Source organism: Diaporthe batatas, assembly GCF_019321695.1.
Source record: "Diaporthe batatas strain CRI 302-4 chromosome Unknown Contig00018, whole genome shotgun sequence".
Taxonomy (NCBI): domain Eukaryota; kingdom Fungi; phylum Ascomycota; class Sordariomycetes; order Diaporthales; family Diaporthaceae; genus Diaporthe; species Diaporthe batatas.
The window spans coordinates 485,396-510,863 of NW_025408565.1; the positions used below are offsets into that span (position 1 = coordinate 485,396).

Here is a 25,468-nt window from a genome sequence, read left to right on the forward strand (position 1 = left end):
CCTTCAGCTATAGCAGTCACTTCCGCGACCTGAGGTGTGAGCCCATCCGCGAGACGAAAGCTCCACTGCTTCCACTCCCCTTTGGGCGTCTGGAGCACTACAGCAGCCCCAGCTGCCTCTCCTGATCCGGTGGCTTTTTGTTTGGCTTTGTCTTGGCCACTGAAAAGTCTGGAGCCATCCACGAAGAAAACAAATTGCTGAGAGTTTGTGACTGGCGGGGTGTTTCTGAACCGCTGATAGTTGCTCATAGTTCTAGCTGCATCGATGGCATTCTGTCTGGGCTTTATGATGATCTTTCCGTGGAATTGCAGGCGATTAGTCTTGTATAAGAAATCGAGTTTGTCGTCGTTGAAGTAGGCCATACTGTTTTGTCTAGCTATGCTGAATATGTGGGGTGTGATTCCTCGGCCGCTGGCCCTTTTGCTGCGATTTGGTTTCAAATGTTTGTTTGGTGAGGGAGGTCTGTTCACTCGGCTTTGCTGAAGGTTTTCCGCCCCGCTTGGCACGCACTCGTAGTGAACGGTCTTCTTGTGAGTTTGGCTCACCTGGCGAAGTCTTCTTGTGATCTTCATGTTGTGTTTTTAGGATGTGTGTGTGTGTTGGTGGTGGAGGGCTAAACTTTTGGCTGTGACTTGTTTCGTGGGATTACTTCTAAAGGGACTATCTTAAGGCTATTCCTAGTCTCGCCGTATAACTGTTTCGCCATATATTAGTCCTTACCCTACATATCAATAAGCAAGTCTACTCTACAGCGCCGTCAGGAGCGATACTCCTAGCCTTGTCTATGCGGTACAATACTGAGGCCACCTACCTACGTAGAGACTTCTACACTATGTTTAGCATTGTATTTTTTTTCCCAAAAGGCTGGGTCTCTTAGCGCTTACTGCTCTATACAAGGGCCGTACGCCTCTGTGATGTATACGGATTAAGAACGAAACCGGTCAAGTGCTAGCACGGGTAGTTCAAGGCGATGCTTCGCTACCTAGGTACCTAGGTAAGGCGCTTCACAAGTGCCTGCGGTTAAAAAGCCTGATAGAAAAGACCGTCATTCAAATATTTTCTTTAGGCATCTGAAATCTAGGTCTTGCCTCATTCTGTCAATAGGAACATCTAGAGAGTCCCTCTGCGACACGGTTTTCGGCCAATAGCTGCCATGTCGGCGGAGCGACCCACACAACATCTGGAACTTGACAAATGGGGACCAGACTGTGCTATGAGGCACATTCGGGTATGTTTGGGGGATGATGTGGATTACTCCTGCTATTCCAATGTTATAACCGTAGCTCATGTGAGCTTATACAAGTGCGTTTGCGCTTAGTGAATCTGCTCTTCTTCAGTTTGCAGTAGTTGGACAACAATCTCAGGAACGAAGAGGCCAAATTGCAATTGAGGAGCCGCAGCACACTCTTTTAGGGCTTTTCTACGCAAAAACCTTGATACAAGACAGAAAGAGTGATGGATCAAGTGGGACTCTTACCAGGCTAAGTCCTCGTTTTAAGTTGCGATAGATCCGCCCTAACCCTAATACAAGCTCATTTAATTATAAAGTTTTAATAAACTTTTTGTGAAGACTTTACGTGGTAGAGTTTGGGGACTCCACAGATGGTGGTAGCCAGATATCTAAATAATGGACTGCTACGCCCCTTCAGGCACCTATTTGCTCAAATGCTTACTGGCCGCCTCTGGGTACCGGTCGCCGGCGACTGCCGTGTGGTCCACAGCCTTCTGAAGCTCTAACGCCTCGGCATCGGTCAGGTCAACAATCTTGCTGTTCTCCTCGACTCGAGGCACTTTGGTCGCACCAGGGATAGCGATCGCCCCTTGGCGCAGAACCCTATTCACCTCCATCGTTAGCTGAACGCGGTACAGGATAATGAATGCAGGATTATAATTCGCAAGGGATGCAGGATACAAACACGTACCAGGCAATGGCAACTTGGGCAGGCGTTATGCCCTTCTTCATGGCGAGCGCCTCCACGGACTCGACTAGCTTGATGTTCTTCTCGAAGGCGCCAGGCTGGAAGCGCGGGAAGTAGCGACGATAGTCATCAGCTGCCAAATCATCCAGTGTCTTCAACTGGCCTGTCAACCAGCCACTGCCCAGGGGGCTGTAGCCCACGAGCGGGATGCCCAGCTCGCGGCACGTGTCGGCCACGCCGCCCTTGTGGAGAACGTAGCGATCGAACAGGCTCAGCTCCTCCTCAACCGCGGCGGGCGGGTGCACGGCATAGGCGCGACGGATGGTCGTGGAGGTGACCTCGCTGAGCCCGTACGACCCAATCTTGCCCTCGCGGATCAGCTCCGCCAGAACCTGCACCGAGGTCTCCACGGGCACTTTGCCGTCGATGCGCGCCAGCGCGAACAGGTCGATGGTCTTGACCCCGTCGAGCACGCGCAGGGACTCCTCAACGGCGGCGCGCAGGCCCTCGGGGCTGCCATTGGGCGCCTGTGTCCTGATTTCGTAAGCGCCCTTGAGGCTGAGCACAATGCGCGACGCATCCTCGGGATACTTGGTGAAGTAGTACTTGAGAAGGTGTAGGGAGTTGGCATTGGGGGGGCCGTAGAAGGTCGCCTGGGATTGTTGCTCTGGGTCATTATTACATGTCAAAGTGGAAAGGAAAATAGAAAAGAAGCGGGAATGACACAGGGAGAGGTCCCTGTGACAGTGCATACCGCATTCCAGAAGTTGACGCCATTCTCGACCGCTGCCTTCATTGGCTTGATGGCCTCCTCGTGTGAGATCTTACCGGACATGGTGAGATCTGGGACAATTATCAGACACAAAAAAGGCCAGGTCATTGCTCTAGTTTGTTATAGGGAAAATTAGACTCACTCATCATGCCATAGCCGATAGGGCCCACAGGTTTCCCTGCTACAGTCTTGGGGGTGTTTGCAATGGCCATTGTAGACTCGTAAGTGAAGAAGAAGCACCAGAAGGAAAGGTAGACGATTTTCGAACCTTAATTGAGGGTGAGACAGTTTCTGGAACTGTATTGAGAAGATAGACAGTTTCTAGATCGGAGTTGAGGGAGATGTTCGTCTTGGTTCTTTACTTGGATGTAATCGTATAGGGAAGCATTTGTTTACAATCCAGCTTTTGCTCGGTCTCCTGGTTGCACCGAGCACAGGTTATGTCAGATCGACACCTGAATAAATTTGTCAGCGGGTCAACATGCGGTTTCCGAAGTCCGAGAACCAACCCATCCTTTCTTCGCACGCTGAGGCACAGTATGCAAGGCGCCCATATGCCGTTAGCCTCGGGGGGCTGAACGAAGCAGCGAGGCGCTGCACGAGGTCAGCAATGAGACATTGTGTGCGTCATAGCATTGGTGGAACAGATCCAGCCTGCAACCGCTCGCTGATTATTGGTCGGATCCCGAAAGTCGATGAGTGCGCAATTTCTCTATTTCCATTCTTGAAAAAGAGCCTGACTGGGAAAAAAGACAAGATATCTTGGCGCCAAGCGCCTTGTTGCAAAGGTGACGATTTCGGAACCGGGCCAAATAGATGTCCAGGAGCAAAGAGGACGTCACATAAACCCGATGTCCTTACCTTGACGGGAGAACATGGTTCTCCGGGAGAATGTTCCTAGTCACAAAGTACCTGGTCATTAAGGCAGAAAATTTCACCGTCGACACCATGTAATTAATAATAACTAATGATATTCAGTACTGTCCCTTCTATTTAATATATATCCTAGAATGTATATAATACCTTTATTTAATAATAAGTACTTAAAACTTCCTAGTTATAAAGATATATTATTAATAATTATAAGTATAATATTATAAAGATTAATAATATTAATTATATAATATAAATAATGTTATAATAAATAATATTTATTAAAAATAATATTCATTAAAAATAATATTTAAAATATATTTACTTTAAATTTATTATTATTTATATACTTTAATTAATTTAAGTATATTAGTATATATTATTTAATTTTTATTAGTAAGTTTTTTTATATATTATAAGATAAATAAAGGTGTTTTTCTTATTATTAATACTTTAAATAAATAATAATAATAATTCGTTAATAGCTTTAAAAATATCCATACCCAGATTCACTCCTAAAAAAACAAAAAGAAGAAAAAGGGACTAGACATTAATATCACCAGGGGGGCCCGTTAATGAGTATGAGTGGGATAGATTTTGGTTTCCAATTCCATGAAACAACACCCTCTATGAGTCTGCACTCACATGTCAAGCTCCTGACAATGTGATAGAATTTCATCACCAGCAGAGAGAAATGTTCCTCAAGTATATCAATATCAAAGTGATAGGGACTGTCGACCGCCGTAGGTGGAAGTGTGCCAAAGCGCTACCGAGTTGATGTGGGTGGGGCGAGATGGCATGATTGGACATGGAAGGACCTGCAGGCAGAGTCACAGTGGCCCTTATGACCAAGTTACGGCCAGAATAATTTGGTCGAAGTGGACCAAACAGAAATGGTTGTTCGCAGGTGGAACGAACGTACTGGGGCTCACCGCCGAGTGAATACCCGGTGTTGAAATAGCGATTGCTTGAGGTTGATCATGGCCGGTTCTCCGAGGATTGACTGGAAGAAATAGTCTCTTTCTGTTTTATGCCAATTCAACAGAAATCACAGAGGCCGAGGTCGAGACAGGAAATTCGTGACAACCCTGGGGAGTTGGAAAAGCGCTTCCTACAGGTGAGCCGCATCCTTGGAGTGTCTCCGGGTAGATGCAAGTGGCGTAGCCAACTGAAGCTCAGATGGCATATGAATCACAAATTACGACTCCAATAAAGGCAAATCGACTAGTTGCCGGTCAGGAATGTGGATTCCATGCACCCTAACCAAGAAGTTCAAACTTCTCGACATTGCCTCCAATGGGGATATGCAGTGTGGCGATATCCTCGACCATCCAGATAATTAACTGACACAGGGGCGGATAAGATGGATAAATCGACATAGTTTGAGGCACTACAATGGAATGGTGCAAATGGATATTTAAATGTGATCTTCTACGCCACGCGAGTTTGCAGGGGCCTGGTCATGTGCCAGTTGTACCTTCCTAGGGCGAGGGATGCGTCCCTGATCCGACCTCGGGATCCGCATGTTACTCACTCAACCCCCCGCATCACAAGCTCGCCAACAACTGGATGCTGAGTGACCGTTCTCAAGCTGATGGGACCAGATTCAATGTCTAGCCCGCTCATCCTGGAGCCGCCGATCGCAGACTACCTTCCTGATTTCCATTTCAATGAGATCCTGAGGTCAGTCGAGAAGCGACTCTGACCGAATCCATCCACAAGGTGGCCAAAGCGGCCGATCCATCCAATATTTCTCCAGCGCAAGGTCCAACCCTCTTCAGCATAATGAATCTTTCCTTCGTAACCGTCATCACGGTATTTTCTGCTGTCATAGCGGCGACAGTGTCTTACGTGAGTCCGGACCAAACAATGGCAAGCGGCTACCTGCGCAGACCAACAAGCTGACTTGTCATTAGGTCCCTGCCACCAATCTTTCGTCCCCCGACCCGAAATACGGCGTGGTAGACCTGTCTTGGGCCGTCGAGTCGATCCCCGGCAACGCGTCGTCCCTCGTGATTCTCAATGGCACGGTCCAGGAGGTTTACCAGCAGCTCAACGAGGCAAACCCCGACTACACGAATTTACTTGATAGGTATTGGGCCTCGCGTGCATCTATGCGTTTCCAGAACGCCATGCACTCCAGCGAGTCAATGGATGACCGCCCTGACTGCGGTTACTGCAAGGTTTGCACCAAGCGGTGGGCCCGTAAGTACAAGGCCACTACTTCTACGTGCACCCAGCAGGCAATTAATATAAATCAGCCGCTGGGCTTGGATCCGTTCTCGACATCATCAGCGCCCTGAGGCGACTGACTGGGCGCCCAAATGCCAGTGTCCCACCGGGCCCGGGATACTGCGGCAGATTCGCCTGCATTGGTGCCGCCCAAGCCTGGTTTTGCAACGACAACGACGAGGAGATTACTCTTGACTCTTGGGAAGTGTTCGCCAGGGCGGTGGAGGACATCATGCGGCAGTGTTGGTGGAGGGAAAAGGAGGGGCTTCACCTTACTGACTTGACAGGGGGCCAGATCTTCAGGCCAGATGGGTGGAACGTCATCGTCCTGGGAGGTGACGATGTTTGCAAATCCTGAAAAGTCTCGATGCCTCACACAGTCGATCTCGTCACTACTAGGGTGACAAGAATTTTTGAGAATGAATTTTGGTGGTCACTGAGACCAGAGAACGAAGCTAATGGAAGTCTCAACCCATTTTACCTCTGTCTATGTAACTATCGCCCACCGAGCCTGTTCTCTAAGTCTAGGACAGCACGATTAAGGAACTGAGGCTTGACGGCAGCAAAATCCCCGAACGCGCCCCGAAGTATATGGCACTGAAAATGACGACCGTGATGATAAGCCAGACACCCGCCGTCGCAAGCATCATTCCCTTGATCAGTTCATTCAGTGCTGCTGCGTCGTTGACCCGGGGGAAAGGCTCCTTGGGCACAGGCTTGTTCAACATCTTACAGAGCGGTGCCCATCCATCAGTGATCTCCATCCAATACATTTGCCCGGGTGGAGTCTTCTTCTCCACTGTCTTGTTGTGGAGCGCTATAAGATCTAGGGGATGGGGTTGTTAGCGATTGTACTTGATCAGAGGGACCGAGCCGGACATACGAGGACCTGGCACCACATTGCCGGAGACTTTGGCGCCTAGTTTTCCTCTCCCTCTGATCCCCTCGATAAAAGCCGGGAACCATCGCCATGTAGGCATTGGCGCCAGGAAGTACGGGAGCCACCATGGTGAAGCAACCTTGTTCAGGTTGCCCATGCTCTTCCACCAGGCGTCTGGGTCTCGTCTGACTCCCATAACCTGTTCGACCACGGTTAGTAATCATAATACTTCTACGCACAATTCCCTATCTCGAAACACGATGATGAGGGTGCTTCAGTATAGAATCATTGATGACTGGGTAAGATGGGTGAAAAACAAGATCTACCTTGACATTGGGGTAGAGCTCGACCAGCTCGCCGATAAAGTCAACAGCAGGGACATCAGTGACACCTGCAAATCCTCTTGTCGCCTCACGGAGGGCTCTCATCATCGCTGGGCGGTTACCCGCATCACGTTGCTTGTAGACTTCGATCCACTTCTGGACATAGCCTGTTTGCACAATCAGGTCAGTTCCATGATGCAGACCAGCGCCTTCTGGGTCTAAATTCGGGGTACTTACTATCCTCTCTTCCCAGCATCTGTGAGCCACCGTGGCAAACGGGCCCATCCAGAAGCCTTTCAAGTGCAATCGCCATGGACGAAGTTCCAGTGCGGGAGTAACCTGCCCCAATGACCTCCAGGGTCCTGTTGGGATCGGTGGGGACTGAAGGTACGCCACCCATCTTGACGATACTGCCGGAATTGTGTGTGGATGTAGATGCTGGAAATGGCGAGGAGAGACTGACAAATTGGGACTGTATAGTTCAAGATCACAGTGTGGCGATATTCAGCGATTTCTCCGCGAAAAGATATTGAGCTGGTAACAAGTATTCAAGGTTTCGAAGACGCACTTGTCGAGCGGAAGGGTTCCCAAGATCCAGCCACAAGGAGAAATGGGGATAGTTTTATGGGTTATTGGCTTGGCATTTCCGAGCGACTGGTCAGCAAATTGTCGTAAGGCGATTAGGTTGACGTAGTGCATTTCTATAAGATACCCGATCGCCCACCGCGACTTCGCCTCTACACCAATTCGCACTGGGATCTGAAACGCCGTTGAGTGCCAAGGTAAAGTTCGGCAACCTTTGGGAGTGCACCCTCCAGCGGTATCTTCGGTTCGCGATGGAGGCGTTTGCCCACATGAGTTTATCTCTACGAATCCGAATCCGACCCGCACTTGCCACTGGGGAGCACCCGGGTGCATCCTTAGGAGCCTCGCTCAATCTTGGTGGCGGACTGGCTGACGGTCAGCACGCGAGGCTGACCCGTCAGCGTTCCCGGGGAACTTGGGAGACCATTGCGTCGCTGTCATCAGCGAACCTGACCTCGGGTTTGAATTGAAAATATTTACAAATCTGCGCTTGCCACTTTCAAGGTTCCAAAATTTCCTCCAAATTGCACCCGTTTCTCAAATTCGCCCCTTTATGCTTCGTGCAACAGCCGAAGTGTGACAATCGTCGGGTGATCATCCCAGAGCGACACATCCACAGTCACAGAATTCCAGTCCTTTCTCTTTATCTCAATCATTCTGCTCTTGCACAAAGGTGGCAATAAAAAAAATCTGCAACCAGCGACTGTTCGCACTCCTCGCCACCATTTTCGTGCCACGAGCCTCTGAAGCTCTCGCGACCTCCGGAAGTCTTCATTCGGAAAAACCATCACGACAACTAAAATGGTTATTCACCAGGACAATCACGCGGAAATGCACGAATCAGGTTCTCTGGAATATCGGAAGCAGAAAAAGGTCGCGTTTGCCGCCGTTGAGGTGCGAGAGGAGGTGTCTGCCCGGCCCGAGACAATCCGGGTTCAGACATGGCCAAGGGTTGTTGCGGACAAGTCCAGGGAGATCGAGCTCGATATCGAGCCCAACATTTTCAGGCCCAAGGGAAAGTTGGTTGAGCGCGGAGGAGCGATAACCTATGTGACGGAGATGTTTTTCTACATGCGCAACTTCAACTTCTTCCCTCTCCAGCATTACTGATCAGGGTTTGGAAGCATCATTACCAAGTGCGCAGTTCAACATCATATCACAATGGGAAAATGGCGGTTGCGAAGTCTTTATGTCCCGTTCCAGACTTGTGCTCAAGTGTGGGTTGAAATTTAGTCGCATTGAAGTATGATTATATCTTGAAAACCTGAGTCGTACAAGGGTTAACCGCTGCTCAAAAATCGGTTATTTCTATCCTTAATAGTGTTCGATAATCAGTCATGACCATGAAAATTAACCGTGCAGAGCATATCATTTAAATTCCGTTCCGTTCGCTCCACGTGCACTCCCAAAGTCTTAGGCGTCCTCGGATCATAAAACTGAACGCAGCTGCTTCCTTCACGAGACACCCCAGCAGCCCTGAAGCCGGAATATTACCCTTAGCCGCACCTCTCCCCAGCGGCAGAGAACGAAACATTCAGGGCCCAACCACCCGTAAACAACTCGCGGGCGTTAATTATAAACCTAGCGGGCCACGAGGGCAAGACACCACCACGGTTGCGGTGCGTGATCATCCCACATGCGAGAAAGGCGACGAGGACTTGGAGCAAATCAGTACTCCATTCAGAGCTTCACCGCGTAGACAAGGGACCACGGCATGAAAGGCTGTCTTGTCGTGCTGGTCAGTTTCTATTAGATCAACCTTCCCTCGCAAGCCAGCTTGACAAAGAGGTTGTTCTCCGTTTACTAGTTGGCCAGGAGCCAGACGCAGAAAGATGGAGAGCGGAAGCAATCGGATGACTTAGCAATGAAAGATGGTAAAAAGCCTTGGTCCGTACCTAGGACTTCGAGGTCTCGTGTTATACGAAATAATGCGGTGGCAGAATTGGAGAGTCAGGGCGATTTTAAACACTAGGTACAACAACTCTAATAACCAAGACCCCATGGTCACAATAAATTGGACAAAAGTAATGCGTTTGCTTCATGTTGTTCCATTTTAAGAGTCATAAACGGATTCACATTGAGGAGAGTGGAGGCTGGAGCAATGTTATGCGGTGTCTAGGTTCTCCTGAAACGATAAATGCAGTGAATGGAATCATTACACACTTGGAATCTTGGAACCTGATCACAAACGATTGCCAGCTATCAAATTTACCTGCATCCTGACATTCATATGCGGCTAACTGCACCTCTGCCATCCGTGGATTCAGCATCAAACAGCCCATTCGGATTGGGCTTCATGTGAAGCTTTCAAACTCAGTACCATCCATCCATCCATCCATGGATACCTACTAATCTATTGGAGCTGTGTCAGCGGCAATCGCCGTCAGGCCTTCGCCTTGTTGAGTCAATCCCACATTAGCTTTGGTCACTTGAACATGTGGCAATGGCACACTGAACCCAGCCAAGCCAATTTGTGCGAGGTTGTTCCCCGCATTGCATAACCCTATGCCTTAATAAATGCATTGTGCAGCAGCCTGAGACTGACTGGGTGGCCGAGGAGGGGTTGGTTCTCCACCAACCCAACAGCTGATAAGCAAACCGAGCTCTTCCACACAATGTCCGCTTACCCTTCCGACCACGAGAGTGCCCATGGAGTCGAACGAGCCGCAACGGCACCGAAGCAATAGCGATGGCTGCGATGAGCCGTCCAGATGCATCGAGAGCCTGCCCGCCGAGATCCAGCGGCACATTATGCTCTGCCTTCCTAGTCTAGGATCTCTTGGCGCTTGTATCCTGTCCTCGCCGGTATTTTATTCACTGTTCCAAAGTGAGCCCAAGAACTACATTGCAAATTGTTTGATAAATATACTCGGGGACACCTTCGTCGATGCGAGCACAGCACGGGCTGCCATTCAGGACAGCTTCCAGCAAGCTCGCTGCGCCGCCATGAAAGCAGGCCACGAAACGAGGATAATATGGCCGTTTCTGGAGACATACCGGGAACATGTGCAGCATCTGTCATGCAAAGACTGGATTCACTCTATTTCTTTACCGGAAGCCGTTGAGATGGCCACGTTCCAAACATCAATAGTCGAGCCGCTCGTCGACGAATATGCATGCTGGGCCCTGGCAAACCTGAGCACATCGGCCAAAGCGATGGAGCTCAGCAAGATTGAGCGCATACGCATTCAAAGAGCGATGTATCGCTTCCAAATTGTGTGTGACGTCTTTGGGAATAAGCTCGAAGGCAACAATATGGCGAATCAGCGACTAAGACAACTGGGCTGTCTCAGGTTCCTTGCAGGTTATGACCCTTGGGAGATTGAGGAAATGCTTTGCATCAATGCCTTCTTCCAGCAGCAATACCAGAAGAGACTTTTGGAAGTCTCTGGGGATCTCGATCCCGTTGTCTGGGGATCCCCCGGGGAGCCTGGAGAGGAGATTAGTCCCGTGCGACTTCGTACGTTCAAGAACAGCACTCTCCTGGCTAACACTGCTATTCATGCTAACGTGGACAGCAGACATGAGATCAAGCTCACGAAATTTCCTCGTGAGCCAAGGCCTGCCGCTTATGGCGTCCGTATTGCGCATCCGAGACCGCGAAGAGCTCGCGGCTACCCTGCGCGCCAACATGGACTCGGGCTACCGCGTGTGGCACATGTGGCTCGACGATGTCACTGGGAACACGGACATGAACGAGAGATGGGAGAGGTCGTATTCGGAGCGAGACCTCGCCCAGGACGAACAGCGCCCGATACCCTTTCGTGGGGACAGCCCAGATTCACCACCGCTGGCATGGGTTCTTATCTGGGGCGAGACCTACAGCAACTTATTTGGCATTTTTATTCCGAAGCCGCTACATCTTTGGGGTTACATTATGTGGGATGCACGCCGCATGGAGGAGACGGGTGCTAGAGAGAGGCTGATGCGTGAGTGGGATGATATGTGGCAAGGGGGTGACTATAGGGATACTCTGAGGGCTTGGAATAACGCCTGGAATAACAGAGGATGATGGGGTTTGTGATGTGGGCATATTGGGGGACAACACTACATAGACTGGATATAAGCAATGAGCCCAGGTGTATGGCGAGTTAGGTAGAATTCATGGATCACGATATGTAAAGACTTCTGATCTACACATACTTCAGAGTTCAAGACAGCTGGGTGTTATGTTAAGGTGCTACCCTCTGGTGCGAGACTGTCGGTGACTCGGTAACCTGGAAGTCATCTATGCCCGGGTCTCGGCTCTTTGCCGAGATTTCCGAGACGGGGGATTCACTCCTAAACCGTCACGGAAGTGCAGACTTTTGTACAACGAACCCACAGGAACGATAATGTGCTATTCCACGGATGGCCGCCCGATCAATATAAAGTTTGGCCGAGCGATCACGAACGATTTGAAGGGATCTGCTCCACTCTCTCACGTATGATCTGGGGAACTCGCAATCTATCTTCCACCATACCGAAAAGGATGGGAATCTGTGAGCGAGGAGAAGTCGGAGCCGTAGAAGGGTCCAGACCTCATAGACCGCCAGGGCACACACCCCTGTCGTGAGTGACAAGGTGTCAGGGTGTCCACGCTGGAAGCCCAAGTGGGCTAACCCTTTATGAGAAAAGAGGAGAAAGTGATGTCGAGGCGCCACAATTCTTGATTTTTTGCACGCTCTGTCTCAGGCGGACAGACGGACCTGCCGGCCAACTGCAGGTGATGGCGTGTGCCGGAGCCTGGCGTGCTTGTGTAGCTGTCTCTGGCGGGCCGGTGATCGAGATGAGCGAAGATCCCCACAGCTATCGTGTGGCTTGGGGGCTGGTATGATTGCGGTGACATGCAACACAGGTGCCCTGCAGGGGGACGTTATCCTGCCGGACATGAAGCCTGGGCGACGTGAGTGGTCGCTGGTCTGCGTCAGCTAGGCCCAAGTGTGGCGAGTGAGTTCGAGGCGCGATGTGCATCGTGCATGAAGGGGGTATGATTCAGGCGAATCAGCATCGGCACAGCGCCTGCGCCCGACGTCACCGGCACCAGACCCCAGCTGTCATCTCATCACACCTGATGCCCGCCCCCTTCAACCAGCCGTGGCGCCCTACGTCACCGGTGAGCCCCCGATTTAAGTACATGTTCACCTCCTCAGCCACACTTCCGGGTGAGTTGCAGTCTCGGTCCCAATCTTTCGAATGCTCGATTTCTAGGACAGTTCTAGTCTATTTTTTATCAGTTCGAAGTAACAGTATGGCGGATATACAGAAACAGAACGAGTTGTTGCAGCGGGAGGTGGCTCGTCTCAAGAAAGAGGCAGCACTGCAGAAACAGAACCAGGCTCTGCAGAAGGAGATCGCACAACTGAAGAAGGCAGCCGCTCTACAATGTAAGCTATTCTTACGAGCCATCGCAGTCCCGTGCTAGGTCATTACCAAAATCCAAACGCTAATCCGGACCGTGCCTAGCCTCAACGTCGAACAAGGTGCCAAGCAAGCCTTCAACGGACGATGCGGTTAAGAAGGTCTCTTCGGCCAAGAAATCCACAGATGATGCCCTGAAGAAAGTCTCATCCAGGAAGCCAGCAACCGATGAGGCCGTGAAGGCCGCCCAGGAAGAGGCAGCCGAGGCAAAGGTATCATCGAGACACGCCATCAAAGCCGCAGCGTCCAAGCCGAAGCCAAACCTGCCCCAGAGCTCAGACATCAAGGACCATGCACCAGTGAAGAAGTCAACGTCGGCCTCCAGGCCATCCGTCAGCAAGACAGCCGCAGATGCGAAGAAGGCAGTCAAGGACGCCGCCGCAGTGGATGCACCATCCGAGGCCACAACAGAAAAGAAGAAGAAGAAGAAGAAGATAAGGCACACGCCCAAGTACGAGATGGCCGCCGCCCTTTCGCGGGGCGAGGAGATCCCCGGCCTGACAGACAAGAAACCAGTCGTACGCAAGGTGCCCAAGCCGGCCGTCAGGGCACCGGAGCGTGCTGTCGACGTGCCGGCGCCAGAGCCCCAGGCTGTTGCCAAGAAGGTCTCGGCCCAGACGCCCCAGGCGGCACCGAAGAAGCAGAAGATCTACGTCGAGGGTGGCGACATGCCGACGCACCAGATCCTTGCCCAGCGCAAGAAGGAAGAGGCCATCAAGAGGCAGCAGCAGGCCCTCCAGCAACAGGGACAGGGCCAGGGCCAGAGCGGCCCGCTCCAGGGCGTCACCGGCGCCGTTGGCAAGACCGGAAAGGGTGCCCTAGACACTGTCGGCAATGTCGGGCAACAGGGCGTCCTGACTATCGGCGACGTCGGCAAGGGTCTGCCAGTCGCTGGCAAGGCTGTCAACGGCGCCACCAGGGGCGTCAGCAAGACCCTGGGAGCTGCCACGGACGGTCTGGGTCAGACGCTGGGCGACACGACTGGTGCCCTCGGCCGTGGAGACATTGGCGGCACTCTCGGTGGTGCTACCAGGGGTCTCGGAAACACGGTCGGAGGAGTTGGCAAGGGACTGGTGAGTACTAAACCGATCAACGCACGTCCAACTTCTTGTGAACTAGAAACTGACTTCTCGTGCAGGGAGATACCGTCGGAGGCAGTAAGCAACAACCACCACAACCACAAGCACAGAAACCTCAGCCACCACAACCACCAAAGCCACCACCACCACCACCACCTCTACCGCCCCAGAAACCCAAAGTAGTGCTGTCTCGAGGCCAGCCGCTCTCAGAGGCTGCACTCAAGCAGCTCTCTGAGAAGTCGGGCCCGAGGAAGAGTCTGCAGAAGTCTGCTTCGTGGATACTGTCGACGCAAAGTGAGAAACAACAGACTAACTAATGGTGATTTTACAGCTGTCGGCGGCCTCGGAGACAGCCTAGGAGGACCAGTCGTGAGTACTTTCCCTTTGACTCCCCTCCAACCCCCTAAAAAACTTCGAACTTGGAGAACACTGGAGAATATTAGCCTTGGCACCACCAACACTCCTATTCATTGAGCCATCTTGGAAAATACGCATAGGATGAAGACATGATTTATCGATATCAGATTTTCCGAGATATGAAGCTAATACGAAACCCAGGGCGGAATTGTTGGCGGAGCCGGTCGAGGAGTCGTGAGTTGAACCTCTTTCGTCAATATTCCAATTGAAACCACGTATCTAACCTGTGACAAAGGGCGATGCTGTCGGCGGAATCACTGGCGGCCTAGGAAAGGGTGTCGGCAAACTTGGCCAAGGAGACCTGTGAGTTGAATCATCGCTGATTCGTTTGGAGCATCGCGATACTAACAACATCATAGCCTTGGCGGCGTTGGCGATGTTGTGTAAGTCACAGGATCAATCAGCCTTCCCTTAATCACAGTCCAAGCCAGCCGTTGACTTGGCACCGATCGATCTCATCAATGCTGAGGCGTATCATCTCATTTTTACCTGACTAATGCTAACAATCCCTGACAGCGGCGGAGTCGGCGATGGAGTTGGCGGTAAGTGTCATATTATTCTCAGTCAGCGGTGTGATCACGAAGCTAACGCACTTTCGAGGCCTTTTAGGAGGCGTATTGGGTGGACTCGGCGGGCAGCAGGGCGGCAAGGGAGGCAAGCAAGGAGGAGGCGGTGGTCTTCTTGGCCTCGGAGGTGGTGGTCAGGGAGGCGGACTTCTTGGAGGAGGAGGTCAAGGAGGGGGGCTACTCGGCCTCTGATTGAAATCTATTCCTCTGATACGGATTTGATGACAGTGGTGACTTGCATCCCAATATGCAGATGGGGTGCGGTGAACAGGCCTTCGGTAAGATCTGCAGTTCATAGCGATGCACAAGCAACAAGGGTAGCCAATGGATTTGTGGATTATAGTCAACCACTTCTCCGGCCTCTATACGCAGGCGGGATGGTATTCTACGGTCAGGTTGACTCAGACGTCACAGGACGCCGTCGTGGACGGTCTTGGCTACTCTGCTCGCAGTCTTGCCGATCCATGATTCAATCCAGCTCGCACCCCAGAGGCCTCGCAGAATATTCAGCCTGGCTTACGCACAGTTGGTCGCCCTATTGTTCCACAACCTAAGAGCGTCCCGGCCGTCCGACCTCCAGGGGCTTGTTGAGCGGGGGTACCTCACCAGACTCCATATCAACATCAAGCTCGTGATTAAGGCATTAGGATTTGACTTGGTGTCTGTCAAATTTGGGACAAGGAAGAAAAGCCACTCCATGATTGTTGAATCACCTGAGAATTTGAAAGTAGTTTCTGGACAAATGCCGTACAGAATAGCCATTGTATCGACTACCAGGACATAAAAAGCCTCAGGTGCCTCATGGATCGCAGGCAAATTACGCAAGTGCTCGCAAACATGCAAGTTCCCGTAAAGACAATCACCCAAAGATACGACGACGGTGATGGAGCCCCAGCCGCCAAGTCTGGCTTCGAAATCAACAGTCCCCCAATAGGACCCGCGAGCACATTGCCGATGCCCTTCCCGAAGTTCAGCAAGGTGAACACTATCGGCCCTGCTGTCACGTCGTCGGTGACAGCGGTACTCATCCTCGCCCAGATTGAAGTGAATCCTGCGGCGAAGAAACCATATACGATGGCAAAGAAGATCAGGACCGTCAACGACTCAGCTAGCCTCCACATGGTGAAGCAGGCAACTGCCGCAACCACGGTTGATAAGCACGCCAGAACATTAAGCGGCACTTTGCGATCAGAGAGGAAACCGAAAACAAGTTGACCGCCGACCTGGAAGACGCTCATGAGCGCGAGGAGAAGCGCGCCACTCTTACTTCCGAGCCTCAGGGACGATGCATAAGAAGGCAAGTAAAGAGCAGGGAAGAAGTAGCCAAACCCTTGCAACAAATTCGAGCATGAATATACCCAGAAAAGCGGACTCCGAAAGAAATCCCACTTCATCCTGGGGATATTGGCGCGTTCGGAAGGTGGCAGACGGCCTTTGAGGAGAGGAATGAACGGTCCAGTGAGCACCGTGAGCGCCACGGCGACGGCGCGTAGGGTGATCCTGTATCCGTACTTTGCCAAAAGCGCCTGCAGCACAAACGGCATGACGGTCCCTGAGACCCCAGAGGCACCGCAAAGTACACCATAGGCCATACCGCGACGAGCTATCCAGTACTCGTTCACCATGCTAAGGATGGGGTAGTAGAATATGAGGAAGCCGACACCATAGGCCACGCCTTGGGTGAGGATTAGCATCTCCAAGGTGGATGCAAAGGACCCTAAGACCAGTCCGACGATGCATATTGACCCTGACAAAGTGGTCAGAGGAGCCGTTTCCATAGCTTTGTAATTGTTGAGAAGGCACTAGACCTACACCCGACCCAAATCATCTGCCGCTGACACCGCTGGTATCGCTGAACCAAAGGCATGATGACCGGCGCTCCAAGGTATCCGAAGCCTGATGCAATTGTGCCTACAATTGAAATGTAGCGGTTGTCCGCAAATTCTGGTGTTTTCGAATAATACTCCTGGAAGACACCAAAGGAGAGGGGGAAACCTGGGTGGTTCAGCTTCTGCGGACGTTACGAATCAAGCTCAGTCGCCGGGATTGGTGTACTTACCCCATAGCAATGCTTCAAATACGAAAGCAGCGCAGAGCAGTCTCCAAGCAGCCAATCCTCCATCTACCGGCGCCAGAGCCTGTTCCGCTATTTGTCCACTGTTCGAAGTGTCACCCTCTTCATGACGCGACGGTCGACGCGTTCTTTCGATGTCCTCGGCAACAGTAAGGGATGCGACCGGCCGCTGTACGGCGATACGTGTTAGCTCTGTTTCACTCATTGCGCATGCTCAAAGACAGGTGTAAAAGAGGGTTTAGGAATCGGTAACAAGAGCCCGTTTGAGAGATTGTTGTTCAGCAGGGTTGCCGCTGGGGGCATTGGGCTAGGCGTCAAACCTGGAACTGGAGGCAGTCGGCGATCATCACATGCTAAAAGTCGTTGCTTGGGAAGTGTGCCACCTGTACTAGTACCTAGGTAGTAGTGGCTTGGCCCTACCCGTCTGCCTGCCGACTCCGAATCACCACAGCTGACGAGAACATTGTAGTTGGGTGTGCATACTGGCATCGTATAGATTCCTTTCCAGCGAAGAATTCTACAGTCTGGCAGTCATCACGATGGTCCTTTTCAAAGTCGTAGGAACAATACAGGAATAATACAGAGTATTGTATGATGTCAGCGAGAATGAAGACTTTCCCGCAGAGGCTCATCTTTCAAGTGCCAGTGCTGATGAAAATGATCTTCGATTGTTTCATTCGTCCCTGTACGCTTGGCCAAGAGGTGTCAATCCACCTTCTTCATCAAGCATGGTAGCCCACCGCCCAACAGTGCCACAATCCCTCATGGGCCCGAACCAGGCATAACGCTCCACCCAATCCAGCGTGTCCAAGTACTTGACGCTCTCCCTTGCAAAGTTCTCAACATGCTCCCGCGGCAGCGGGTCCTCGACGCTCCAGTTGGTACAAGCAAACTCGGTGATCCACACCGGCTTGTCCGGGCCGAGCTGGTGGTGCGTGCTCCATATGTAGTCGTAGAACTGGCCGAGCTCGACGCCGTACCAGTGGAAGCAGTAGAAGTCGACGTCGGAGCCGCCCTCGCGGATCTTGGCCAGGAACTCCTGCAGCCAGCCGACGGCGTGGGGCGCCGACGAGATGCCCGGGCTGCCGGCGCGCACGCCGGCCTGGCGGAGGGGCTCGATGCACCGCAGCCACTCGGCGGCGGCGAGCTCGACGGGCATGTTGGACTGGTCCGGGAGCTCGGGCTCGTTGAAGCCGATGACGGTCTGGGCGCCGGCGTTGCTGGCGTGCTCGTGCAGCTCGTCGATGTTGACGTGGTTCCACTGCATGGGGACGAACTGGAGCTCGCTCGCGTCGGGTGTCGGGCGCGGGGACCAGTTGTACAGCCATGATACTTTGGACCCTGGCCTCGTGAAGGCGATGACTTCGTCGCGGCCGTGGTTGTCGGTTGGCCAGCAGAGGCCACGTTTGGAGGTGGAGCCCATTGTCCTGGGCGCTGAGGAGTGACGGCTGGAAAACAAATCTCTGAGATGGAATCTAGGCATGAAGATGATTTAGGTCCGATGAGTGTGAAATGTTGCACAAGTCCAGGGGCAAGTTTGTGCAAGCAGGGCTCTGGAGACAGGCATGCGTGAAGCTTCCATCGCGAGACTGAGAATCTTCAGTGTTTGCACTTGGCGTGATGTCAATAGTGGCTGAGCAGCTGACGTAATGGCATGCAGAGAAAGGATGAACGGGGATAATTCAGTGGGTTGCTTGCTCTGTTTGCTTTACGATATACGTACGTATTGGGAAGCCGGAATAAGATTCATTCCCAAGAACTATTTTGTGTGGAAATGGTATAAGTCTCGTCCTGCGCGTATAGTAATAAACGTATAAAAGAATATGCTGATCCCACCATCATTTCCCGTCCATGTCGTTCTCCAGCGGCCAGTGTCAGTCAGGTCCAGGGTTGCATGGTCTTGGCACATCTGGCAGGTGGGCAGGGCTGCCAGGGCAGTCCTGGATCAATGTCCAATCCATGGATGTTCAATCCCGTTCCATGGAGCAAATTTATGGCATTGTTCATTCCGATGCAGGAATTAAGCTCAGAAGCTCGAAGATATCCGTGAAAGGAGACGTTGATCACGACTCATAGGCAGCTCTCAAGCGACATCGACCTAGGTACTTGGAGTAATCTGGTACCCGTTGAGGAAGACACTTCTAACGAGCACCAGACCGACGTTTAAATGCGCCGTAGCCATCACAGGAGTGAAGGTCGGCTGACTTTCACGAATCCTAAGATCCCATGGGGTGCTCTTGCACACGCCAATGTGGACATAAAAATCCGTCTTTGTTGAATGCATGGACTAGTCTACTCTGGTCATAACAATTCAAGAACCCCAGAATGCCGTGCTCGTGGTCTGTAGTCTGGGCCAAATAGATCTCCATTCGTTTATCTCAGGTCGGGGTCTTATGCCAGAGATCGGACGTTCCTGGCTACTGTAAGGCTAGCCGAGCGCCGTAACAAACACCAGACGACGTAAGAGATGCAACCAAATCTATGTTCTAGAACTCAACTGCCAGGCTCATATTTCCGGGAATATGCCGGGAAATAGTAGTGGAGCCCAGATCTCGATCTGCCGGTGGATATGCAGTAGATGAGCCACAAAGAGTACACTTTGAATGGCTTTCACGTCGATCTGTCCATAATCGAGTTCCGATATTTGAAGGTTTGCAGCAGATCTTCCCGGGGTCCCGTTGGCTGATGATGCCGATGGTCGATCCCGAAGAATGCTAACTACGACCGGTCTCCCGATAGCGCAGCAAGTTGATCCGTGGCCAAGCGCCGCGGTAAGCAGAGCAAATTTACACCTCGGCTGCCAGCCGTGGGTCTCGGTGGACTATGTCCAACATTGCCAGCGGAGGATAGCGCGCGGTATTCGTAACCAAACCCCTGGCCTCAGCGGTCCTATGGTGTTGCCTTGGCAAGGCTCTCTAGTGACGCGGCGGGTATTTATTGCCAGCCTCTCTGGAAGAAAATGCGTGGGATGGTCGTGGAGCACTTGATCCTTCGGAACGGTACTGTATCCATTCCGAAACACCGACACCAACCCAGAATAACCAGCTCGGTGCAAAGCCACAGGCGCACTGAACATTAAAGCGGAGCAAGCCGCTCGGGCGAAGCCACTCACACTTTCTCCACTCACATTCTCCCTGTTGGTGGGCTCGACGCCCAACGATCTCCGGCGTCGAGAAAGCGGAGGGCCCGGTGCCGCGGTACTTACCGTGCCTGCCGTGTTGGAGGATTCATCGGCCGGTCGGGCTGAGTTTGTAACAAGGTCCGGGGAATGGCAAAGAACCCCTCATGCGCGGCACTGGATGAGTTCCCCGGGAGAGTTCATGTGCGCTTAGTCGACTCCCTGCCACTCACAGCGGAGCTTGCGTGGTCTTGTATCCATAGTGCCTAGATACACGACTCAGGCGCCGAACACGGCAATCAGACACAACTGGTACGCTCAGCAATACTGTCTTCTCCATAGCAGAAAAGAGATGAGGCAGTTGAATTATTAATGTTGAAATCATCGAAATTAAGCATCAGAAAAGGCATAGCGTTCGACGCGCAAAACAACAGGCCCCGGCGAGCAGCGGCCAGGGCAAGCAGCGTACCAATGCACAAATCTCTCAACAGCTTATAGAAGCCCAGGTTGTGATTGAAACTTCAGCCCCTGCACGCACAACGGGGCCCTGTTGGACAAGCTTATCCGGTGATTACCACCCGAGGGGGGTCCACTGGACGATCAGGAGGGTTCTGCAAGATTGTCATGGAGCAAGCAGCCTTAAGAACTCCTCTTTCCGCAGCCACTGCGGACCTCTGCTTGACTGTCAATTTTACCCGAGCTTCCTGTCACTTTTCTTTTTCCGCGCGCAAGAGTCCCTGTCAAAATGACATGCGACAAGCGCCGGACTTCACAGCATGATTCTTGAAACGAAGTCTCTCTACCTGACGCCGACCGACGACCTCGCGATTGGGACTCTGGTGCTGTCGATAATCCTATCTATCCTCACCTTTTTTGCCGTCTCGCTACGATGCTGGATTCGTCTTCGGGAGGGGCTCTTCGGAGCCGACGATTGGGCCATGCTCGCGGGCATGCTCACATTCCAGGCCACTTGTATTGTCACCGCGTACGGCTGTTTCATTGGAGTAGGCACCCGCGATGAGTTGATCAACATGGTGCAGTGGTCTGAAGGTCATAAGGTAGGCATTATGTCTGATGCTTTGCGAAGCTCCACTTTGACTCAGATATGCACGTACCGGTCTAACCAAGTCTTTCCAGTTTCTCCTCATCTGGGAGTGTCTTTACTTCGTGGCCGCCATGTTCGCCAAATGCGCAATCTCCTTAACCATGCTACGTGTTGCGGCTAAACGAAGCCACAAGATTGCACTCTGGACTGTCATTGCCGTTGTGGTCATGACGGGGTTGACGGGAGTGCTCGGCGGAATGTTGGTCTGCCAGCCTATAGAAAAGAACTGGGATCACACAGCTACCCCTGATGAGTGTGATTACGACGCCGTGCTGGTCATTGGGTTCGTGGTCACTGCGACATCTATTCTCACGGATTTTGCCTGCGCCGGACTACCAATCTTGGTCCTGTGGAATATGCAGATGGACAGGAGGACTAAGGTCCTGACATGGGTCATGTTGACCCTTGGTGGCAGGCATGTTAAAGCCCGAACCTTATTTATGCTTCATAGCTAACCATATTTTCACAGTGCCTCTTTGTCGACAATCGTCCGAATCCCTTACCTGAAGTACTGGGGTATCGATAAGGATCAGCTCTGTGAGTGTATTCCCACCATGTGCAGATTTGCTACACACCCGGGCAGCTGTGGTCGCGAAATGAATACTGATGGGATTCCAAACCCCAGATAACATCGCCAATGTAATAATATGGTCAATGTTTGAATGTGGGATTGGAATAATCGCTGGCAGCATGTCAATGCTGCGGCGGTTTGTTCTCCGCCGGTTGCCTCGACGGAGACTCGACCAAGAGGAAATGGCAACTCCGCAGCCACCCACACATTCTCTAATCACAATCGGTGTGTTCGCTTCTGGGCAAAAAGCGAGGACCACATCTTCTCAGTCTAACCCTGTAGAGATGGGCACCGCCGTTGATGTCAATCGTGTGGACGCATACGAAGAGCTCAGCGGCTCGTCGGCCGGGAAGCCCTCAATCTCGGCGGATCAAGGTGTTCGCGACGGCGTGGAAATGACGGATCTTGGCCACAAACGGCGCCAGGGGAGTGATGCCACGGATAAGAGGCCCCTAAGAGAAACGTTTTGACCGTTCATGAAGCCTTCGTCGGGTTGGGGAGCTCATCTGTCTCTAGAGCAGGCCTATACGGATCCCCCATAGCACCCTCGCAATCGAGTCATTAGATCCCGTCCCGAATGGGCATGCAGAATCATGGCCTAATGCTTTCCAAGCCCAACTGGCCCCATTGGAAACACTCAACATGGAGGTTCTGCATTAGTCGTATCAAAGCTCCCGTCTAGGCTAGGCGAAGCTGGATTAGCCCCCCCTCTGATTTGCTGCTCGGGTTCTGGCTTGTCTGACTGCGGGTCGGCGCCAGGAACCGTTCATCGCTAGTGATGGTCGACATCAGCAGCTGGTGTGCACAGGCCGGCCCCCAAGGCCAGTTCGAGAAGACGCTCTTTGTTACCCCTTTTCAAGGTTCAAACCCACGGGCCTTTTGAGATGGCATAGCGGTTCACTATGGCATCTCACACGTGCAAAATTCGGGCCGGCGCATCATGAACCAAACTATTTCCATACAACTATTCCAGGAGAGGATGTCGGGTCTGGATGGTGCCGAGCACGAAAGCATGCCTTTGTCAAAGACACAGCTATTTCTCAGGACTCGGCCGTGGCAGAGCATCACAGCTCAGGCCGAACTGCTTTCCCGACTTGCCTTAGCTGAGCCTTCGACCACCCAGGGCCCCACGATGCTGTGAACGTTCAGCTGCCGCCGGCCACAAGTTCATAATCTAACTAGGCCCCGCGCATTGCGGTTGTACATGCCCTCGCACCAATCCGGACGGGGTTTTTCAGAACCTTGAATCAGTCCCCAGGCTACACTGGCATAGGCACCAATCAGCTCGAAGACCAGCATGGCGGCAACAACACCTTCTCCGCGCCAGAACTCCCCGCTGGAGTCCCCAGATCCTCTGGGGGTTGCGGCGAGGAAGTCGGACAGCTCTGACGACAGCTTTACTACTCCTTGCCTTGGGGATGCAGGACGACATCTGTATGGGACTTTGTTCAGGCGCGATTCCTCACAGACCACTCTGCCCTTCCCGGAGTTCAAGATGGACAACGAGTCATCTGAGCAGGCTGCCAGGCCGTTGTCGCCGCCTCCTTCGCCCCTGTCGCCATTGAGCTCTCGCAGGAAGAAGATTCCAGACCCACTGACCAGACGACTGAAGAACAAATCAGGTCTCAAGTCACATGTCAATGACTCTGCACTCAGGCAATATACGGACTACGATACTCTTGGGACACCTCGGTCGCCATTCTTCTCTCCTGGCATTTGGACGGGGAACACGTTCGGCGAACCAGACGCCAGGACTAATCTGGAGCAATTCGAGGACGCGTTCACTCCGCAGCTTCCAATCCTTGACGTCTTCGCAATGAAGACTGTCAATGCCGTTTTGAAGGATCAAGGGGCTATCGCTCGTATGAGACACTTTGCGCAGTCTCGCGGCCGTTACAAGGATATCGACTTCTTGATGAAAGTGGAGGAGTACAGCAACACAATGAGCATGGTCTCATCCATCATGGCCAATATCTCCATAAAGCACACCGGAGTAGCAGCATCTCAACCCATCAGGCTCCCAATGGCTGTCTCCAAAAGCCTCAATACCGACATCAAGAACGTCTCTTCTTCGCTTCTGCCGGGACTGGAAAGCCTGTTCGACGACGCGAAATCACACATTGAGAAAAGCCTGTCACAGGACATATACCCTGATTTCCTCAAAAACCAGCTATCTCTCGGCTTGCAAACCATTGGGCCAGGTTACTCGCCCAGCCAGATCTGTTCAGGATTTGGTGACTCTTTCTGCATTACGGACTCGTGGCAGGACGACTGTCCAATCGTCTATGTATCGGACGGGCTAGCAGGTATCACTGGATACAAGCACGAGGAGCTTTGCGATCGTAACTGCCGCTTTCTCCAGGGCCCAGGAACCAGGGCAAGCGGCGTCGACCGCATCAGGGACGCCGTCAACAAGAACCATGAGTGGTCCGAGCTGCTGCTGAACTATCGCAAGGACGGACGCGTCTTCTGGAATCTGCTGTTCACAGCACACCTGATGGGGCTTGACGGGCAGGTCCGCTACCACCTTGGCGGTCAAGTGGACGTGACTGAAGTCCTTGAGTCGCAGGAGAGCGTGGCCGGCTTGCTGGGCTACGTCCCTCCTCTCAGGGACCGCAAGCTGTCGACCAACGACGACGGCGAAAACCGCAGCTCGTGGCGGAATGCATTCAGCAGCAAGGACAGGCGGCCCGGTCGGGATAGGGATGCCAAGTACCCACCGCAAACTTCCCGTAACAAATTCTTCAAGGGTTTCAGACGCCATTCACGGGGCGACGCGCCCGTGTCCCCAATCGAGACGGAGAGCACCCATGACCTGTCGACGTCTGAACCGAACACGCCAATGGAACATCGTGGTTCGATGAGCTACCCGTCTCCGCCACTTCCAACCCACCACGCAGTCCTCTCGCCTTACTCACGCTTCATCGTCCTCGAGTACATCCCAGCAGGTAGGACAACGGGCAGTGGTAGTGATAAGAAAAGCCTGCGTGCCCAACTACCAGTAGCCTTTTGTTCAACAGCTGTAATGGACAGCCTGAACAACGGTTCAACCCAGAAATGCCTCGCAGACGTCATCGGAAACAACGTCTTCAAGGTCCTCTCGGAGGCCGGAAACTCACCCTCGGTCAACAAGTCATTCAAGTCCACCGTCCGGGCGAGCATCGCCGAAGGGCGGTCGGTCAAGCTCGATCTGACGCTCAATGGGAACAACGGCCTGCGGAGGCCCCGGGGCCTTTCGCTGTCCAGGAAGTCCAGCGGGGTCGGCCTCGCAGCTCTGGGGCTGGGAGGGGGAGATTCGGCACCTAGCACCCCCGGTCACGCAGGTCGGACTCTGCGCAAGAGCATGAGCTTCGAGAGGCTAGCACCGCTTGGTCACGGTGGTGCGGAGGACTTTGTGAGTTACTGGACTCCGTTGAAGGATGGCCAGAAAACCACTAAGTATGTTGTTGTCGTGCTCATCCCCGAAGTGTCTTGAGTAGGCGATGTTCCTTTGTCACCTGCCTTCTCAACTCTGGAAGATGAGCATCTAACTAGATGACTTGGGAGTTATTTGA

General features: G+C 52.5%; 9 protein-coding genes across 9 annotated transcripts; 5 read left to right on the forward strand and 4 right to left on the reverse strand.

The window, feature by feature from the left end:
- Positions 1-1,521: 1,521 nt before the first annotated feature.
- KVR01_012243 (uncharacterized protein) lies at positions 1,522-3,064 on the reverse strand. The gene is made up of 4 exons (XM_044781341.1): positions 2,834-3,064; positions 2,674-2,762; positions 1,923-2,572; positions 1,522-1,834 (listed from the first exon to the last, which is right to left on the reverse strand). The coding sequence occupies exons 1-4, from the start codon at positions 2,901-2,903 to the stop codon at positions 1,654-1,656; spliced, it is 990 nt and encodes a 329-aa protein (XP_044638821.1). The 5' UTR covers positions 2,904-3,064; the 3' UTR covers positions 1,522-1,653.
- A 2,650-nt stretch (positions 3,065-5,714) lies between these two features.
- Positions 5,715-6,154, forward strand: KVR01_012166 (uncharacterized protein; the record flags this gene model as incomplete). The annotated part of the gene is made up of 2 exons (XM_044782963.1): positions 5,715-5,769; positions 5,826-6,154. 2 exons carry the CDS (start codon positions 5,715-5,717, stop codon positions 6,152-6,154), a joined length of 384 nt encoding a protein of 127 aa, XP_044638744.1.
- A 166-nt stretch (positions 6,155-6,320) lies between these two features.
- KVR01_012146 (uncharacterized protein) lies at positions 6,321-7,399 on the reverse strand (the record flags this gene model as incomplete). The annotated part of the gene is made up of 4 exons (XM_044784169.1): positions 6,321-6,622; positions 6,686-6,875; positions 7,003-7,166; positions 7,237-7,399. 4 exons carry the CDS (start codon positions 7,397-7,399, stop codon positions 6,321-6,323), a joined length of 819 nt encoding a protein of 272 aa, XP_044638724.1.
- Positions 7,400-8,385: 986 nt separating this feature from the next.
- On the forward strand, positions 8,386-11,722 carry KVR01_012263 (uncharacterized protein; the record flags this gene model as incomplete). The annotated part of the gene is made up of 3 exons (XM_044790819.1): positions 8,386-8,492; positions 10,188-11,044; positions 11,106-11,722. 3 exons carry the CDS (start codon positions 8,386-8,388, stop codon positions 11,594-11,596), a joined length of 1,455 nt encoding a protein of 484 aa, XP_044638841.1. The 3' UTR covers positions 11,597-11,722.
- Positions 11,723-12,686: 964 nt separating this feature from the next.
- KVR01_012164 (uncharacterized protein) lies at positions 12,687-15,828 on the forward strand. Its single transcript, XM_044782118.1, has 9 exons — positions 12,687-12,950; positions 13,030-14,057; positions 14,123-14,141; positions 14,395-14,432; positions 14,622-14,654; positions 14,716-14,783; positions 14,840-14,863; positions 14,997-15,022; positions 15,081-15,828. The coding sequence occupies exons 1-9, from the start codon at positions 12,701-12,703 to the stop codon at positions 15,236-15,238; spliced, it is 1,644 nt and encodes a 547-aa protein (XP_044638742.1). The 5' UTR covers positions 12,687-12,700; the 3' UTR covers positions 15,239-15,828.
- On the reverse strand, positions 15,817-17,325 carry KVR01_012173 (uncharacterized protein; the record flags this gene model as incomplete). Its single annotated transcript, XM_044792771.1, has 4 exons — positions 15,817-16,376; positions 16,419-16,721; positions 16,859-17,041; positions 17,106-17,325. The coding sequence occupies 4 exons, from the start codon at positions 17,323-17,325 to the stop codon at positions 15,817-15,819; spliced, it is 1,266 nt and encodes a 421-aa protein (XP_044638751.1).
- A 307-nt stretch (positions 17,326-17,632) lies between these two features.
- Positions 17,633-18,695, reverse strand: KVR01_012180 (uncharacterized protein). Its single transcript, XM_044782826.1, has one exon. It carries the CDS (start codon positions 18,601-18,603, stop codon positions 17,794-17,796), a length of 810 nt encoding a protein of 269 aa, XP_044638758.1. The 5' UTR covers positions 18,604-18,695; the 3' UTR covers positions 17,633-17,793.
- Positions 18,696-21,014: 2,319 nt separating this feature from the next.
- Positions 21,015-22,384, forward strand: KVR01_012275 (uncharacterized protein; the record flags this gene model as incomplete). Its single annotated transcript, XM_044794401.1, has 4 exons — positions 21,015-21,296; positions 21,376-21,758; positions 21,813-21,880; positions 21,969-22,384. The coding sequence occupies 4 exons, from the start codon at positions 21,015-21,017 to the stop codon at positions 22,382-22,384; spliced, it is 1,149 nt and encodes a 382-aa protein (XP_044638853.1).
- Positions 22,385-23,211: 827 nt separating this feature from the next.
- On the forward strand, positions 23,212-25,389 carry KVR01_012158 (uncharacterized protein; the record flags this gene model as incomplete). Its single annotated transcript, XM_044785968.1, has 2 exons — positions 23,212-24,468; positions 24,664-25,389. 2 exons carry the CDS (start codon positions 23,212-23,214, stop codon positions 25,387-25,389), a joined length of 1,983 nt encoding a protein of 660 aa, XP_044638736.1.
- Between the last annotated feature and the right edge of the window lie 79 nt (positions 25,390-25,468).

Bases quoted from the DNA above. Each gene is read 5' to 3' on its own strand.
- KVR01_012243 (XM_044781341.1), bottom strand. From the start codon at position 2,903: ATGGCCATTGCAAACACCCCCAAGACTGTAGCAGGGAAACCTGTGGGC. The intron at 2,763-2,833 runs GTGAGTCTAATT...TAATTGTCCCAG, and splicing joins TATCGGCTATGGCATGATGA to ATCTCACCATGTCCGGTAAG. The intron at 2,573-2,673 runs GTATGCACTGTC...CAACAATCCCAG, and splicing joins GCGTCAACTTCTGGAATGCG to GCGACCTTCTACGGCCCCCC.
- KVR01_012164 (XM_044782118.1), top strand. From the start codon at position 12,701: ATGTTCACCTCCTCAGCCACACTTCCGGGTGAGTTGCAGTCTCGGTCC. The intron at 14,784-14,839 runs GTGAGTTGAATC...ACAACATCATAG, and splicing joins AAACTTGGCCAAGGAGACCT to CCTTGGCGGCGTTGGCGATG. The intron at 14,864-14,996 runs GTAAGTCACAGG...AATCCCTGACAG, and splicing joins GGCGGCGTTGGCGATGTTGT to CGGCGGAGTCGGCGATGGAG.
- KVR01_012180 (XM_044782826.1), bottom strand. From the start codon at position 18,603: ATGCCTAGATTCCATCTCAGAGATTTGTTTTCCAGCCGTCACTCCTCA.